The 18,328-nt window shown below is 34.3% G+C and overlaps 1 protein-coding gene and 1 long non-coding RNA gene across 2 annotated transcripts; both read right to left on the bottom strand.

Moving 5' to 3' along the window:
* Positions 1-273: 273 nt before the first annotated feature.
* Positions 274-4,490, bottom strand: LOC145793779 (uncharacterized). Its single transcript, XR_014333927.1, has 2 exons — positions 4,030-4,490; positions 274-1,139 (listed from the first exon to the last, which is right to left on the bottom strand). It is a non-coding gene; the product is annotated as an uncharacterized LOC145793779 (long non-coding RNA).
* A 1,357-nt stretch (positions 4,491-5,847) lies between these two features.
* On the bottom strand, positions 5,848-12,520 carry LOC114283404 (phosphoinositide phospholipase C 2). Its single transcript, XM_028226208.2, has 9 exons — positions 12,055-12,520; positions 10,894-11,090; positions 9,974-10,109; positions 9,650-9,895; positions 9,319-9,554; positions 8,608-8,725; positions 7,652-7,804; positions 7,393-7,479; positions 5,848-6,295 (listed from the first exon to the last, which is right to left on the bottom strand). The coding sequence occupies exons 1-9, from the start codon at positions 12,376-12,378 to the stop codon at positions 6,002-6,004; spliced, it is 1,791 nt and encodes a 596-aa protein (XP_028082009.1). The 5' UTR covers positions 12,379-12,520; the 3' UTR covers positions 5,848-6,001.
* Between the last annotated feature and the right edge of the window lie 5,808 nt (positions 12,521-18,328).

Raw genomic sequence — 18,328 nt, 5'->3', positions numbered from 1 at the left:
ATGTATGGTTTGTTATGATGTGCCATGTAAGCACAGCTCTATGGACAAAGTTTTAAATTGCTTCCGTTTGGCCCCTGTTAACTTTGTTAAAACACGTTTGTTTTGATTTGAGGCCGTAGGTAATCTCATGATTACTGGCCGGTTATGTCCTTAACCCACGAGAGCGGGTTTGGGTCATGACACTTACAAACTAAGCTAATGATGCTAAGTCAGTCTTTAACCTTTAGTGCATAAGAGAAAGAGTTAGCACACACATGAGAGAACACAAGTGAGTTTAAGAGAGTACTTGTATTATTACACTCAAGTTGGATGTAAGGCAAACAAGCCCTTATTCCTTTTGTAGGCACCATTGGCCTTCTAATACATTATTAAATGAGGTGTGCAAAAGCTTCATGGAGCTCTCCACAACCTTTCAAGAACTCTCTATTGAGACTTCTAGAAAGTTCTAAATTCTTCTATTTAGCCTTCATTCCTGTAGACCTCCTCTAAGATAAACTCTGTTTAGGCAAATTTTGGCAGGACGTGACATTCTTCCCCACATAAGATGGCGACGACCTCGTCATGAAACTTTTGTATCTGCTCTTGGAATTGCCACAATGCACCTACTGGCTCCCTGCTAGCTTCGCTCTTAGGTAGTCCTCTCCACTTGACTAATTATTCTGTGCAAAAAGGCATGCCACGCCTTCAAATGACTCAGTCAGCTATCATGTGTTCTGCCTCTTTATCGTAAGAGGTTACAACTACCATAGGTGCTCATGATGACTCTCATCGGCTTGGATCTTCAGAGTTAGCATGCTAGGATTTTAAGTAGCTCACATGAAGATTGGATAGATTTTGAGCCTTGGAGGTAGCTGCACTTGGTAAGAAACTTTTCCTACCTTCTTTGTTATGGGGAAAGGGCCTTCATACTTCCGCACCAACCCCTTAGGCACCTTCTTTAAAGACTTGAATTGTTGAGGTAGTAACTTGACTAGCATTAAGTCCTCAACTTGGAATTCAACCGCACGCCTTTTCTTATCGGCCCACTTTTTCATCTTCTTGGATGCGTTTGCCATCCCTTAGCTAGTTATTTAAAGTGAACAACTCACTTGGTGTCCAAACTTTAGTGACTTCTGCTTATGCCACTTGTCCTCATTTTCCTATTAGAAATATAAAAATAAAATAAAATAAAATTAGATAGTTGACGAGCAGAATTCAAACCTTGGACCTTAATTTCTTTATTATTTTTTTTTATTTTTATTTATTTAAATTGTATATGTATCATATGTGACACCCACTAATATATATATATATTGAGTGTTTGATTTAACGTTTGCTAATAGGGTATGAAACATAAACAATTTATATAAATTAAAAAATAAATAATTAACTAAAAAATGAAAAAAAAAAATTATTTAATTTGTATATTTTAGTTATCAACTACAGAAAGCTCATTGGCATACTTTTAATGGGTAGCTCATAGGCTTACTGACTCACGGCCGTCGAAGTAGAACTCCTACGCGCGAATCATAATATGCCGACACAATTTCTAATCATCCCACCAAACTTTCTATCATTTTCAAAAGCATTCAACTTCTTTAAACAATTAAAAATGTTACTAAAATAATGAATCATTCTTTAACTTATAACAAACTATATCAGCAGTACTGCCTCTTTTGCATGACCCCACTTGTCTACATCATCAGAAGTCACAGATAAATAACAATCATCAGCACCAACCAAACTAATATTTAACCAACAATGCTTACAATAATGAGTTGGTAATATAATAGATAAATAATGCCATTAATTTGTTATAAAAGTCAAATACAATGCTTTCAACGGAGAGTAGTGTAATCTAAACCAAAAATAAAATTCAAAATCAACCACTCATTCAAAAATAAATTCAACATGTATGGTGGCTAATCAATATGATTTCATATCCAACCTACCTAGCAAGAAAAATAAAACAAAACAAAACAAGATAAACAAATGTTTGGAGTGGGACCAATACCGAAGATGCACTGACAACCTCCATGTCAATAAATTGGTTTTGAGATTTGCTTAGATTTGTGGGTATCTTCTTCTTTTGTCTCTGTACTTCAATTTCATTCATCCAATCAGAGAACTTTGTAACACAAATAAAGGAAGCCTCCACATGGTAGAAGTGATTTTTCACGGACGCAACGGAATATCATGCAAAATTAGATATCATTCTAGTAGATAAAAAAGTGTCGGATCCACGAGAACGAAAAACTTGAATGCAAAAGGAATTTACTTAAATTCCAAAATATGATTGAGAAATTAATAATATTTCAGAAGGGCAGTTGGTGATGGTGTTATGCAAATACAGCAACATAGGTAACTGCTTATTTGTACTGTAAAAAATTAGAATAATGACTTGGACCCCTTTTTTTCCCACCCCCTTGACCCCCTCTTCACTTGATTGGCTACTTTTTCTTTCTTTCTTTTTTTTTATTCCTTCTCCTCCAATCACCACCTGCCATGTGTTTGTTGGGATGGTGGGGGTGATGATTGGAGGGGGTCTCAATCATCACCCAAAAAATTAAATTAGTAGAGAACTTGAAGTCTTGAAATTTGATTGGATTCTTTTGTCCAGCTCAGTGAATTCATTCACCAATAGAAAGCTAATATATGGTTGATAATTGTCTCTTCCTTCCTCCTCATTGGAAGGGACCACTCATATACAGTAAAAGGGTGATTTTGAGTAAAAACATGTGTAAAACATATAATGTAGAAATAGCTCTTAGCCAGAGAATTCACAGTATAGCAAGGGAATTGCATGGATAGGTACATGCAGTGTGGAACCAGAAAATTTAGTAAGAGGGAGCAACCATTAATCATTATATTCAATCATTTTTATTTTATTTTATTTTATTTTTTGTAAACAACATTGACAAAATAATATAAACAGAAATATTTAAGCTAATAATAAACACAAAAATGTAAATATTTATTGTTAATTCGGAGAGAACTATGTATATAAGGTTATATATATATATATATATATTTAAGGGGGGCTTCAAAGCAATATAAATATTTATGGAGGGAATGAAGGAGTTTAGTTGAAAGGAGCAAATAAGAGAGAGGGTCTACAAACGATTTAGGAGGGCATTTTGAAAAACTTTCGTAAACTAATAAATGTATCAAAATATAATTTTTCAAAATTTGAGTGCCTACCTTAGATCAGCCACTGGGTACATGACACAACAATGCTAGAGGGCACAATTTTTGTGGCCACAATGGCTCAAAACTGTCAAAACGACGTCGTTTTGGCATGTTTTGCACAAAAAACGACGTCGTTTTGACAGTTTTGAGCCATTGTGGCCCCAAAAATTGTGGCCCTCAAACATTTTCCGTACATGATATGTCAACAGTGTACTCTATGCCAGTTTCTGGCTTGTAAACCTGCCTCTAAGAGAGCTAAAAAGCTTGGAACAACAAAAGCAAGATTGCTTCTAGAAAATAAACCTGTGTCAGAATATTCTTAGCAAGCTATTTCATATTACAAATCATTTAAATATACATAATTTCCTTCCCAACAATTTTAGAACAGGTAATTTCATGATTTCAGTTTCATCACACCTCAGTTCTAAGCGCTTTTGCTGATTTTACTGATTGTTCCATATTACGTTATAAACTAAACATACTTTTAAACAAAATAACATTTCAGTATGACTGTTTAAACACCCAAGGAGTTAATGATGCATTTTATTTTTTGAAGGCAAATTGAATCAATAAATGAAAATAGAACATGGTTATTCTTTTAGGTAAAGATGAAGAAAACAAGATTCTTTTAGGTAAAGATGAAGAAAACAATGTCGAACAATATAGCATTTCAGTAGTTGTGATGGTTAATGTGCAGCTCACCAAACTACGTTCTGTTGTTGACTCTAGGTAAGTCAATAAGCAACTCAATTTTGTACTTAAAAAGTGCTCAGGAATGCAGAGGATTATCCTCCTAAGGTGCTAAATACACGCCAAATAAATAATGCAGTAGGTCTCACTCAAAGTTATTATACGGATTACCTCTGAAATTGAAGATTTGCGGTGTTGCAATTCTGAATTAGTAATGCAATCTGAATTGCAGGGAAGCAGTCCCAGTCCACATTAATGTTTATTATTTAGATATATATTCTGGATCACAACCAGTTGCTTGAACCTCTTCACACAGTTACTCCTTTTTCAGGGTTTGGCATCCACAACGAACATTAACCTTTAAGATGGAAATGAAATTGCAATTTAAACAGAGATATGACAGTTGACCAAGTAAAATTGTACTAACACACACACAAAAGTGGCAACCAGATGAGGCATTTATATGTGTTATATTGCCTCAGACAACCCTATGCTTACAACAGATACATTGAAATAATTTATAATTTCAGCAAGTGAAAAGTAGAAGTTCCTACAATAGTTTGTAAATCACAGTTAGCATTCTGAAGTCTCCCCTTCATGCAGTTGAAAATTCTTGAACATCCAAATAAATCAAGTTAACAGTTCAGAGCGGGTTATTCTAATAAATGAATTCAACATTAATCTACTTTCTAACTAGAAAGGTGCATTGTCTGTCAACTATATTAGCTAACAAATGAAAACTTAATTTGTTACTCAAAATAATGTTAGATTGCAAAGATAAGGTAACCTTTAGTTTAGCAGTAACTGAGGTAATTAAAACTCCACTGTGAATAACTTCCAACATCAGTAACCAGGTTTGTGTTCTAAAATTTTCCTCTTTCAAGTAGCCTAGCAGGCTACTCAAAAGGTAAGACTAAGGCTATTTTATATTTGCATAATCCTATTTTACTAACTAGAGGTAATAAATAGCTTAGAAGGTGCTTCTCCCCTCCAATGTGAGCTAAGATTACAGCGTATTTAATTTGCATTAGTCCTGTTTAGTTAAAATTTCTAATGAATGAATCCAAGGGAGTTCATCCACCCCTCCTTAATGGTCAAATTTCACCTTTCTATAGAAGTGTCAAGTCCTTGATGTAACTAATGCTCAATAGAATACTAGCATAGTTATATTATTCATAATAATGACATCGTAAATGTGAGACTGGGAAGTCAAGCTTTATTAATTTTATTCCTTAACCGGAGCAATGCTAGGGACCCTAGAAAGACTACCAAAATTCTATGTTTTGTAGAATTTTGGTAGAATCTTGGTAGTTTTTTTTAGGTCCTAGCATTTTTGTTTAAACCGTGGATATACAGGTTTCCTATTTCTGCTCATTAGGTACCGTACGAATACTTTGACAAAACAAAGTAATAAGCAGTATATTGGAATACCTCCTAAAATAGAAATATAAGGTAAATAGATCACTGAACATTGACACAAGAATTAAGATTTAATGCCGGCAAGATAAACTGTGGAGTAACTACAAAATGTTGCCTTTTTAGAGCACTTCTCGGGTGCAGGACATTAACCTGGATGAGATATCTCCCGGCATATATAGATGTGTGCAATAGGGTAGCTTTCTGCATGTCAACGCAAACACAAGGATAAATCTAATTAGAATTTGATAGTAATGATCGATACCTTGTGTTTTCTCTTCTGCTGGCTCATAGCTGCATCTGCTTGATAAAAAGTTCTACTACTTCGATGTGGAAACCAAAGGAGCTCACTCAATTTGTGGCTCTTCCCATTAACAGTCCAGTACTAATGCCTATTTCACTTGAACATTGCTCCTTCTTGAAGCGAACTTGTTGAAGCCATCAAATTGCTTTCCAGATCCTTGTTTGATCATTTAAGGCTTTCCTGTTTGCATCGATGATGAAAATGGAAGCATACTCTTTCAACAGTTTAAATCTCGCAACACTACGATAGCAAGTTCTAAACAAAAATAGTTGAAACAGCACCAGACAGAATGGCCAACATTTTATTTCTATATATTTTACACACAACAAGCTTAAGTATTCACGCACAAGTTTAAAAATAAAATAAAATAAAATAAAAAAACCATAAACAAACAAAAACAAAAACCACAGGCTCACAATTATATCAAACAAATTCAAAGCGCATAAGAAGCTTTACAGATTTATACTTCTCTCCCTTGTGACTATGGAGTGGAACTGCTCGAATACCGCTTCTCAGCTCCGACACTGGTAGGCATGTTTGGCCTCCAAAGTCATCCTTTTCAGATATGTCATACTCATGAACTTCAATTCTAAGCAGAGCCAATTCTGGAACTGTTAATGGAAATTCAAACTCCTCATTCCAAGCTGGTATCCAATTGTCCTCAATTATCTTTGTTTTCCTCATTACAGTATCAGCAGGGACTCCAGCAATTCCAACCTGCACGGAGAGGGAGATAAACCCACTTAGATACCTAAACTGTAATTCACTTGCTCCAGATTTTTACAGTAAAACCCAAGTAATATCATAATGCAAATGCAAGGGCCCGAAATAACCAGTATCTCCTAACATATGCCACAGACTGTATAGGGCTTAGTAGCAGGAAACTCCTACCGGGGTGACTTTTCTTACTCAAAAACTCAAACTAAATAAGAAACTTGTTCCTTTGAGAAGAAACTTCCTCCCAATTGAGACATAATCTCTCAAACATATAAATCTAAAAAAAAAACAAACAAAGAACAATTTATCCTATTACTTTTTATTTTCATAATATTTATTTATACTTGACAAAAACAATTTGCATTTGACACCAATCTCTAATAGTATTCATATTTTAACATATATGATATATCACAGCTAAGAAGAAAAAATATTTGTTAAAATATATTGGGTAAAATTTATTTTACCCCCTCGTGGTTTGGGGCTAAAACGCTTTACCCCCTATGGTTCAAATGTAGCAAGAAAGCATGGTTTTGGACTAAAGTGCCATAGGTGGTTTACAATTTATATGTTTATATATTTAAATATATAAATATATATAATGTATACACATTCCCATAGGTTCTCTCAGTGTTAGAAACTTCTATATGCCCTCGCCCTCCGGCTCTCACTCTCAGCCCCACCACGCCCCTGTCCCTGTTTTGTGCAACTAAGTTATAGGGATGTTGATGGCCCATAACCACAACACTACACATTTGGAAGGAACATTAACTGCAGGAAATTCACACAAATAGAGACCATGATTCCATTCTGTGGATCATTAACTTCTCTCTTAATTTAGAATCTGAACAAAATATTTTAAGAAAGAAACTATATCCACTTTTTCCCTGAAACTATGGCAAATAACAGAAATGGAAAATTGAGCATTTTTTAATGCCATGGTTCCTTATACACCTTTTTTGTCTGAAATAGGACTAGCAAACATTATCATAGTTATGACTTTTAATAAGAGAAATAGCAGGTCTCTATTGTAATCAAAATGAATATTATCCAAGACATTGACAACAATTACAATATTGATGACTGTATCAATTTACCCTTGTATAGAAATCCGGTGGGGAATATGCATCAAAGTGTGTGTGATGGAAATCAAAATACCACCCTTCACCCATATAAACAGTCACCTGTTTCGAAGCAACAAAATTCAAATCAACCAAAAAGAATAGATGAAGTAAAGTAAATACACAGAAATATATAAAGAATTATGATGGGTAAAGAAATGGAAAGAGAAGAACTTTCTAGCAGAAGTGCAAGGAAATCAAGTATGGTTAAAAGTCCTGGTAATAGCTGACTCACCTTCAAAGTTGTTTTGACTGGTAATGTAGCTTTAGGATCAAAGACCTCATTATTTGGACCGACCTTTAACAAAAAATCGGGCTTTTTCACATATCCACAACCACCATTGGCCCTGAACATCCCATGCATCATCCACAATGATCGTCCATAGCCCTGTCAAAAAAACAAAAAAAAAAAGACATTCTTGGTATTTATTTTTTGTCTGTTTAAACTTCCAATAAATAAATCTCCAAAGCTCAAATCAATCATCCAGTCAAAGCACAGTTAATATATAGATTAGTGAGTTCAATTGCAAACAACTTATGGTGCAAATAATGATGTGATTAGTCATTTCTTCAAACAACTTCAAACCATGCTGCAAATTTGATGACTACACTATTATGGGAGATTCTTTTGGTAAGCTTTGTTCTGAACAGTTGTTATTAGCTTCCTCAGTCACATGTGTAGCTTTCATAAGAATCCAGTTGAGCATTGACCAACTAAACTGCATGTGACTTGAGCTTTACTTCAGAATTTTTGAAACTTAAAAAAAGCAATTGTCCTTCGAATCAGAAACAGACCAATGATTCTATTAGTGCGCTCCTAATTACATATAGTTATACAAAATGATAAACCCGAGTGCTGCTTTGGCTTTCTTATTTCCCATCTAATGGCTGAATCTCTTGCAAAGACAGACACTTGAGTAAAATATTTCTTGCTATTCTGGTTCTATAGGCAATATTTTTCAATTTACTTAATCATTATTTATGAAAAGGGCAACAAAAAGAACCCTGGTTGATGTTATTCTTTTTTTGTAAAGAAATAAAGCTTATATATACACATAACAACGAACAAAATTCAGGAATTCAACATAGGAAGTGCATGTAGCAAACTGACTCTACAACAATAAAGTCTTTGCATGGAGAGAGGAGGGAGGAAGAAAATGGAAAAACTAAATAAATGAATAAATAACTAACCTGCATATTAAATGCAACCATCTGAGCTCCATGCATCCAACCAATTAGTGGATTATAGTTGGATGAATCAAAGCGGATACCTTTTGGATACACCCTCAACATGTTCCTCTGGGTAAACCTAAAGCAAACCAATTATCACAAAATGGAAAACTTTCTTAATTAATGATTAAAACAGATGCATGCTCCACCACTCAATTACAATGAAATCATGGTCAAAACATGTAATACTGAAGAAATGTAAGCTACAGCACAGTACACAAGGTCACTGCTAATGTAACAGCACAAATGATGCCTGCACAAGGGTAGGAGAGCGTGAATTGTGACTCTGACTTTCCTTGATTACTCCCTTGAGTGTGACAATGTGCTCAACCAAATAGCCTTATTCATTAAAGTTCTATCAACTATTAGAAGGTCATCTAGTACTTGGTTCCTACTCCCAACACGTCTACAGCACTATGCCCCCCTGAAGGCATCTTCAGCATTCATCAAGATAAAACCTTAGATTTCTGTAACTTTAATGTAGCAAGGGATTCAGGGAACCGGCCCAGAGAACCAATTTAATCCTCTTTTCATGAAAATCAAAAAAATGTATTACACCTACTTAAGAAAGAAAAATAAAATTTTGCAGATTTATGCCATTTGTAGGTAGGCAGAACACTCACATAAATTAGATTTCATTGAAGCAAAGTCACCAGAAATTATAATCCATACCTGATAATCTCTTTTCCATGAGTTATAACAGCCTTTTCAAGCTCTTGTTCACTTAAGCTAAGACGTCTGACTTTATCAGGATCAACCCTGAGCCAATCATCTAATCCACCCTTTCCCTTCCCAGCATGAATAGCAATCAACCGCTTGTACTCTGGAGCTACAATCTGCTGAGACTTAAGCTTACCATCATCTAGATCTTCTTCATCCTGATCATCCTTTTCCTCAGACAAATCATCCTGACATAAAGTAATTGGAAGTCTTAAAATTAACACTTGGTCTTACTTTTTCTTTACCCAAAAAAAAAAAAAATGATTAAAGTATCTCCATGCACCTTATCATCACTTGCTACCCCAGCTTTAATGTCTGGCACTTCCTTCCCCCAAGCTTCTTCATCAGCTGAGTCCTTTACCTTCTGTGTTTCATCTTCTTTCTCCTTAACTTCTTTCATCTGAAGGTATTCTTTAGGTGGTTTGGTTGATATAATAATCCTCTTCTTCAATGATTCTGGTGAAGGGAACTCCTTCAAGCATTCTGCACCCGGAGAAAATAAAATATCTCCGAATGTTTGAGTGACCATCTAGAATTAAGTCACAAATATAGTTAATGAAGGACCAAAGAAGTGGTTAATAATCACTATAGAAATGCTTATACTCACCTCAGCCACTTTAGCTTGAAGATCTGGGGTAAGGTGGTCTTCTAGAGTGATTACCACAGGATAATCAGATGCAGAAAAGGCATGATCCTTAATAGACTTCAAACATTTAATGAGTTCAACTGGAGTGGTCAGCGTCCTACATAAAAGAACGGATCTCTTAAATGAAATGCAGACACTTACCATACAGATCTTTCATGCATGAACACAAAGACAGGGCACAACTAGAGATAGATTTGGCACCATACGGATGCAGAGACAATAAATTCTTATAAGCTAGGACATGGACAAGATGGTAAGGTAAGATACAAGCACACTCATGCACAATCTCATAACACATACACATTTAATACAAATCTCGTGCTCCCCCACACCCCTCAACTCCCCATCCTTTGTTCGAAACCTTGCTGCATCTCATTACTTCCATTTCTAATATCCAAGTTTTTCATAATTTATGTGGAAAGAAAAACATACTTCCAACTCATTGGCAACTTGTCCAATGCATTAAAAAATATCATATTACAGACTTGTCCAATGCATATTTGAGACATTTTCTGAAGTAACTTGTCCAGTTTCATGTAGTGTGCAAGGTTTATTAGCTTGCAGCATACAAGAAAGTTAGAAATTTTTTCCTCAAATTGATTTGAATCAATTGCAAATCGTATTCATGGCTTAAAGGAAAGTTTCACGCTATATTATCCTCGTATTTATTGCATTTTGCTTTCATAACTAACCATCTTCTTCTTGTGTAATTACACATCCTTATTCAAGGCACAACACAAAGAGTTCAAAGGATATACAAGAAACCTATATTCTTGTCTGGTCTAATGTAAGGTCTATAAGCATAAATCTCAGTGACAGAGACTTCATTCATAGCAATGCCATATTAGAATTGATTGCCATTTGCAAATTAGCACCATTACCTTCCATGAAGAACATTGACATTATCTTTTGTGGAATTCGGCCAGATATCCAGTTCAATTACTCTAACACCTCTCTGCAATGCTTGTATGATTGGGACATCACTGCAGTCACTACTTAGTTGATTTCCCGTTAGATACGAATTATGGCCCGTATATACAAAATAGTGAGATAAAGGAGCTGTCATATCATGATGAACCTGAAATATTTACAAATAAAAGACATAAGTCTCAAAATGAAAATTAAATATAGAATCCACAGTGATATAAGGGCATCTCCAACCCTTGACTCAAACCTATATCAAATTTACATTTGGGTAAAAATCACTCAAAAACCTCTCCACTCCTTGACTCAAACTTATTTTAAATTGATTTTTACCTTCTCCCCTTTTTTTTTTTAACCCAAATCAAGGAAAATCAAATGTTCACTCAAACTCTTCAGGACCATTTTGTATCTTTCAAATTTACAATTCCATCATTATTGAAGTTTTACTCAAATATATGTTTAAATTAAGTTTATCCATTGGAGTGCTTCATATTACTCAAAATTTTAATTTCGAATAAAAATTTGATTAAGGACCGGAGATGTTCTAAACACATACATATGTAAAACATATTGTATGTCTATATATGTGCTCGCCCACACACAGTATTATATAAAACACACAACTCACTTGGTGTGAACTAATGCACTTTTTATACTAAAATTACTCCTATGTAACTGCTCACATTTCTGCATTCAATTATTTATTTATTTATTTATTTATTCTCCACATCCATTTAAACCATTGCAATTTTCTTATATTTCTATGCATCGCGTGTGCTCAACTTTCAAGTATTTATACATGTATGATATGTTTAGGAAATCTTCAGTCGTTACTCAAATTTCTCAAAAACATTTTCTTACTTTCAAATTTACAACTCTGCCATAACCTAAGTTCTACTCAAAATTTATGTTTAAATCTAAGCTAATCCATTAGAGTGCTTCATATCAAATAAAGCTTTTACTTAAATTTGAATAAAATTTTAAGTAAGGACTGAAGATTTCCTAAACATAAACACAGTCAAAACATTGATGTATGTCTATATAAGCACGAACACACACACACACACACATATACATGTATATGATAGGGTTAGAGAGTGAGTGAATGTTGCTGTTACCCGGAGAGAAGGGGAGAGAGGAGGATTGGAGTCGCCGGAGAGGAACTTGAAGAAGGCATCGAGGTGGAGGCCGCGGCGGTGGAAGAGATTGTTGAGGAGTTTCAAATGGTGGAGGCGGTCGATGATGGCCTGAGCGTCGTCGACGGTGGCGTTGTCTTCCTTCTGGAACTCGATCAAGAACCTGTGGAGGTGATCAACGTCCATGACTCCATTCTCAGAGTACCGATCAAACAATGCCTTGATGTCCGCCGGAGCTTCGGCGGCCGTGACGTTGAATCGTCGCCGGAAACACCAGCAGACTCTGTAGGTCTGCCTCGATGTCATTTTTAAGAGAGAGAATGTGCTCTAGAGAGAGAGAGAGAGATTGGTATTGATCTGATCTAATGTGGTTTAAACAGATAGGGAGGAAGGTATAGTTAGATATATATGTATACATTATTTAATTATTAATCATGAAGAAGTGATTTTTTCAGAAATAGGGAGGGGGAATAGGATAAGGTGGGGCCTAGTTGTGTTTGTTGATGCTGTGCCACTAACTCAACCAACACGAGTTTAACACGCTTCATATACGCATACATCTATTTTCAAACAACAATTGCTAGTGACACATCACTTTTACATGTTTGTTTTTATATTTTTTTTAGAATTATGATAGCTTCTCTAATACTGTGTTTGTGTTTGGTTTGAGAATTTGAAAAGAAATTTAAAAAGAAAAATAGAAAAGATTGGTAAAATGTGAATAAAATATGTCTATATTTCATATAATTTCACACACTTTTTCTCTTTCATTTTTCAAATTCTTTCCTAAATCCTTAAACCGAACACGACATACATGAATTATTAAATATTTTATCAAATTTTTTATATGGGTGTGGGATCTATGTGATTTGTGTGAGAAATTTGATAAAAAATTTGATAATTCATTTAGGATGTATTGCATTTTTCTTTTTATTATTGGTGAAAGTTAATAATTTATTATTAAATTAATATATTGGGAAGTCAAAATTCACACATGTTCATACACTTTGCAATGAAAACTTGTCTGCTTATTCCATTCCTACAAACAAAATCTAAAATTCGCTTTCAAGAGAAACTTGGTGGCCAAAAAAGTTAGTCAATTAGACTAAAGTCTCTTGGTTCATCACTTTTACATGTGATGTGTGTCTATATCTGTTTTAATGGAAAATTGCCTCAGTTCTATGGTGTGTTGAAATGGGAAATTGGAGATTGTAAAATATGTGGTTCTATAGGGTTTAACTTCATTTTTTTTTTAATTCAAATTGTTACAGTTTATTAAGTAAAGATAGTCTAAATAAGTTTAAAAAATATTAATTAGTTAAACGCTAAGAAAGGTGTGCTTTAATATAAGTTGTATCAAATAAACTCTGTATCTATTTTCTTTTCATGTTTGATTGTGGAATAACAAGAGGGAGTTGCAGGTGGAGAAAATTTATTAAGAACGTGTATTGTCATACTCAAATTATTAAGATACCTTAGGTATGTATGTTTGTTTGTAAAATTGTTAATATCTTTAACATTTTCTTTTTATTTTTTAATATATGAGAAAATAAACGAATAAAAATTACAATTTAAGACACAAATTAGCTTAATAAGACTTCGTACAAATATTCTCATTAATTGATATCTTCATTATTTTCACTAGAAATAGATCATCATATTCACATGTGCATATTCCTAATATTTTTTTATATTTACTGCTCAATGTGCTATAAGTCTTCCTGTTGATTACTCCCTAGTGTTTGATAGGCAACTAGTTCAGTTGTTGCCTTGCTTGTACTCATGCTCAATGTAGAAGTTTAACCTTGAAAGAATGAATTTGCAAATGGCATTACTAGATCTAGATCTGTTTGGTCTTTCATAAGGTAAACTATCAGTTTGGGTATGCCCTTATGATGTCCTTCACCAGCTTCAAACCCTTGGAAAGGTCCCATGGCTGTGTCTTTAGGCTTGAGGTTATATTCAAGTTTCGCTTGATTTTTTCCATTTTTTTTTTTTTTTTGTGGGTTGAACGTATACCAATCTGAGATAACTAGGCAACTCACTTACTGATTTAGATTGCCAAAAAAATGTTACTAAAATCATGACATTACAGCTTTCACTGGTCCAACCACAACCACAGCTGCAACACACAACTAATGAAATGACTGCAATATTGGAGAGTTGGAGCAATCATGCCCAAGGTAAGAAGTATGGAGCAAGGAGATAGCGGGTACCTTCATCATTGGTGTTAATATTTGGAATAATTCTATACGTATTAATAATCTTACCAAAAGTATAAATGGTCAAGTGTGATTGATTGTCAAGAAAAATAATAATATCTAAACCTACAGTGATATTTGGATGTGAACGTTTTTAGTAAGGCTGTTAGTTAACTTTTAAGTAGATGTAATATTGCTCTAATATTTGTAGGTATGCAAATTTTAGCCAATTACAAATTGTCATATACTACAAAGACTTACAAATATAACATAATTATTGACAAATTAAATCTTGTTATGTGTTTAATTGGTCTCAAATCAATATTACATTGTGATCAAATCAAATATTGTCACGTGTAAAAATGATGCAGTAAAACTAGCCCTAGACTAATCAAATTAAGTAACTTATTACATTTTTTTATTCTTTTTTTTATCAAAGCCACTAATTACATTGAGGTGGTCTAGCCAATAAAATTATGGCACACCATTAAAGTAATATTTTGGTATCTATCTCTAAACAAAGATAATTATTTAAGAAGTTGAAGTCTATTAAGACTCTCTTCCATCTACGCCTATAAATAGGATGATCTCCAAGAAAATTTATATAATAATTCCACACACACAAAATCAAGTTATAGAGGGAAAAAATCTACACATCAAGCAAAAGAAAGTTCCATCAAATTAAAGCTCCAAACTCCCGAAATACTTTTCACCAAAGCCCATCAATTTCCATAAAGCATAAAACTTAGAGATTCAAGTCAAAGTTTATCAATTTTATCTTCTTCTACTAAATTTGAAAGGATTCTACAACCTGATTAGGAAAAAGTTGTCAAGTCTTACAAATTTGCCACATTCTTCATATTATTTGGGGAAGATTTTGCCATTTGATTCGAAAACAAGCCGTCAAGCGCTTGAGTCAACTTTTTAAAGAGAAAAATCAAAATTGTTGGGTCAATTCCACATCGACCAGGGAGAGACTCCCACTTTCATCTTATAAGTGCATGCCAACTCCACCTGTCAACTGGCTTTTTTCCCCCGATGAGGAACAAAACCGTGAGGCGTCAGCCAAAGTGGACAATATATTGACGGGGTGTGAGAGGACAGGCATCACAAAATTTTATGTTGGGTCAATCCCACATCGACCAGGGAGGGACTCCTACTTCCAACTTATAAGCGCACTAGCCCCCTCCACTTGTCAATAGGCCTACGAAAACCGTTAAGGGGGACCAGCTCCCTCAACCCCAAAGAGAACAATATAGTGACGGGCCATGAGAGGACAGGCGTCCTCGTCAATATATTGTCTGCTTTGGCCGGAGCCTCGTGGTTTTGTTCCTCGTTAGGGAAAAATGCCTATTGACAAGTGGAAGGGGCCAATGCACTTATAAAGTGGAAGTGGGAGTCCCTCTATAGTCGATGTGGGATTTACCCAACATAACCTCCTAACGAACTGGGCCGCAATAGTGAGAGAGTTTGCTGGACAACCCTTTTTCTAAAGCTAAATTTCGCAACGCCTGTCCTCTCACACCCGTTAATATATTGTCCGCTTTGGCTGGAGCCTCACGGTTTTGGGCCTTCTCGAGAGAAAAAGCTTATTGACAGATGGAGGGGGCTAGTGCGCTTAAAAGGTAGAAGTGGGAGTCCCTCCCTGGTCTATGTGGGATTGACCCAACATAACCACCCAACGAACTGGGCCGCAACAGCAGGAGAGTTTGTCGGACAGCCCTCCTTCTAGCGCCAAATTTTGCAACACATGTACTCTCGCGCCCTATCAATATATTGTCTGCGTTGGCCGAAGCCTCACAATTTTGTTCCTCTTTGGAAAAAAAGGCCTATTGACAGGTAAATGGGGCCAGTGCACTTATAAGGTGGAAATAGGAGTCCCTCCCTGGTTGATGTGGGATTGACCCAACATAACCCCCCAATGAACTGGGAATAACGAGAGAGTTTGCTGGACAACCCCCCTTCTATCGCCAAATTTCACAACGTCTGTCCTCTTGTGCCTCGTCAATATATTGTACACTTTGGCTGGAGCCTCACGGTTTTGTTCCTCTTCAGGGGAAAAGGCCTATTCATTGGTGGAGAGGGCCAGTACGCTTATAAGGTAGAAGTGGGAGTCTCTCCCTAGTCAATGTGGGATTGACTCAGCACAAATCATTCTTTTATATAAAAATATCCTAGAGATTGTAATCACATCATTTAAATTAATAAATTTTATATTTTGTCACTACTGTTTTTATCTTTATTTTACAGACAATAAATTTATGTGTACAATATTATTGAATGGTTAGGTATACATTATTGAAATTATTTTTAACAATTTGAGGGCAAGCTTGTTTGACTAGTAGGATTAATAATAAAACTCATTTGATTAGTAGGATTAATAGTAAAGGGATTAACAATCTGTTACCCAAAAGACAACCTAAGAGGAGGGTGAATTAGATTTTTACAAATAAAAATAATAATACCCTAATAAAAATTATGACTAGCACAATAGATAAATATAGTTAATGAAATAAAAATAATTAAAACAAGTGTTCTAACAACTATGTCAATTAATGATTTTAACACAATAAAAATATATATGGTAATTTAAATAAAATAAAGAGATAAGGGAGAGAGGGACAAACAAATTTATAGTGGTTCAGTTTCAACTCGGCCTACGTTCACTTCTCAAGCTTCACTTGAGATTTTTCACTATTCTCTAGTTTCACAAGGTGCTAGCAACTTTTTCACAGATGAAGCAATCCTCCACGGATTTTACACAAACTTTCTAAGTCTAAAAAAAAACTGAGAGTACTACACTCTTACAGGATTGAAAAGAATGTGCTTTTGCTTTCACAGAAAGCTACAAGAATTATCTCTCAAAGATAGATATAAAAATGAAACTCTGATTTTTCTGTAAACCTCACACAGGAAAGGTGGGCTTAAAGTTATACGTCTTAGTGTATAATTTCTGAAAGAGAATGTAAACAAAAATTGAAGAACACTTCTCAGAAAATTTTTCAGAGAATAGATGTGAGTGATTATAGATCAAAGAATATTTTTTGGTTTTTTTTGTTACTTGTTTACATTAGAGGCTTTGGTATATATAATGAAACTTATAACCGTTTGTAGCCGTTACACTCCATCATTACTAATTTGAATATCTTCTGCTTGAACCTTTTGACCTGCTGCTATGCTGGGCTGGGCTATTTGAACCTTTGTTTTGGGCTGTTTGAACCTCCGGTTTGGGCATTATTTTTTGGGTTGAAATGAACTCCTGATTTAAGAAAATATTAAATACATTCAAACAATATTTAGGATAAAAGTTTAGGTGAGAAAAAATGAGACAAAATAAATTTTGATTCTATTTTTCTCTTTCAAATAAATTAAAACATAATTTAAATAAATCATCAAATTTATTCTATTTTTCTCTTTCAAATAAATTAAAACATAATTAAATAAATCATCAAAAGAAATTTTGGATTCTATTTTTCTTTTTCAAATAAATTAAAATATAATTAAATAAATTATCAAAATAAATTTTGGATTCTATTTTTCTCTTTCAAATAAATTAAAACATAATTAAATAAATCATCAAAATAAATTTTGGATTCCATTTTTCTCTTTCAAATAAATTAAAACATAATTAAATAAATTATCAAAATAAATAAGTCTAACAATCTCCCCCTTTGTGATGATGGTACACAATGATGTTTTGATTTGATTTGGGAGTAAGAAAGGCTCTCCCTCAAGTCATACTCCCTGAATTCATTTCTAAATACAAAGGTTAGCACATGTGTAACAAATAAGCTTTAATCAACAACATGATATAAGATTAAGATATCAAACTATAAATACATAACATCATATTAGTTTGAAAATAATACCATAATTTGAAAATAATATCATAACACATAACATCATAATTTTCTCCCCTTGTGACATTATTAAAAGGAAATTATGGCACAGAATCTGGAGGAGGAGGAGGAAACAGATAATCAAAACATATATATATATATATGTGTGTGTGTGTGTGTGTGTGTGTGTGTGTGTGTGTGATTTGCCTGCCTCTC

This window comes from Camellia sinensis, chromosome 1, assembly GCF_055761805.1.
Source record: "Camellia sinensis isolate YWXY chromosome 1, ASM5576180v1, whole genome shotgun sequence".
NCBI lineage: Eukaryota > Viridiplantae > Streptophyta > Magnoliopsida > Ericales > Theaceae > Camellia > Camellia sinensis.
The sequence above is the reverse complement of the archived record's forward strand: the minus strand, read 5'-3'. Positions and strand labels throughout refer to the sequence as shown.

Coding starts and splice junctions, on each gene's coding strand:
- LOC114283404 (XM_028226208.2), bottom strand. CDS start 12,378: ATGACATCGAGGCAGACCTACAGAGTCTGCTGGTGTTTCCGGCGACGA. Junction 10,110..10,893: donor GTCAATGTTCTTCATGGAAG/GTAATGGTGCTA, acceptor TCTTTTATGTAG/GACGCTGACCACTCCAGTTG. Junction 8,726..9,318: donor CATGGAAAAGAGATTATCAG/GTATGGATTATA, acceptor GGTTTGCTTTAG/GTTTACCCAGAGGAACATGT.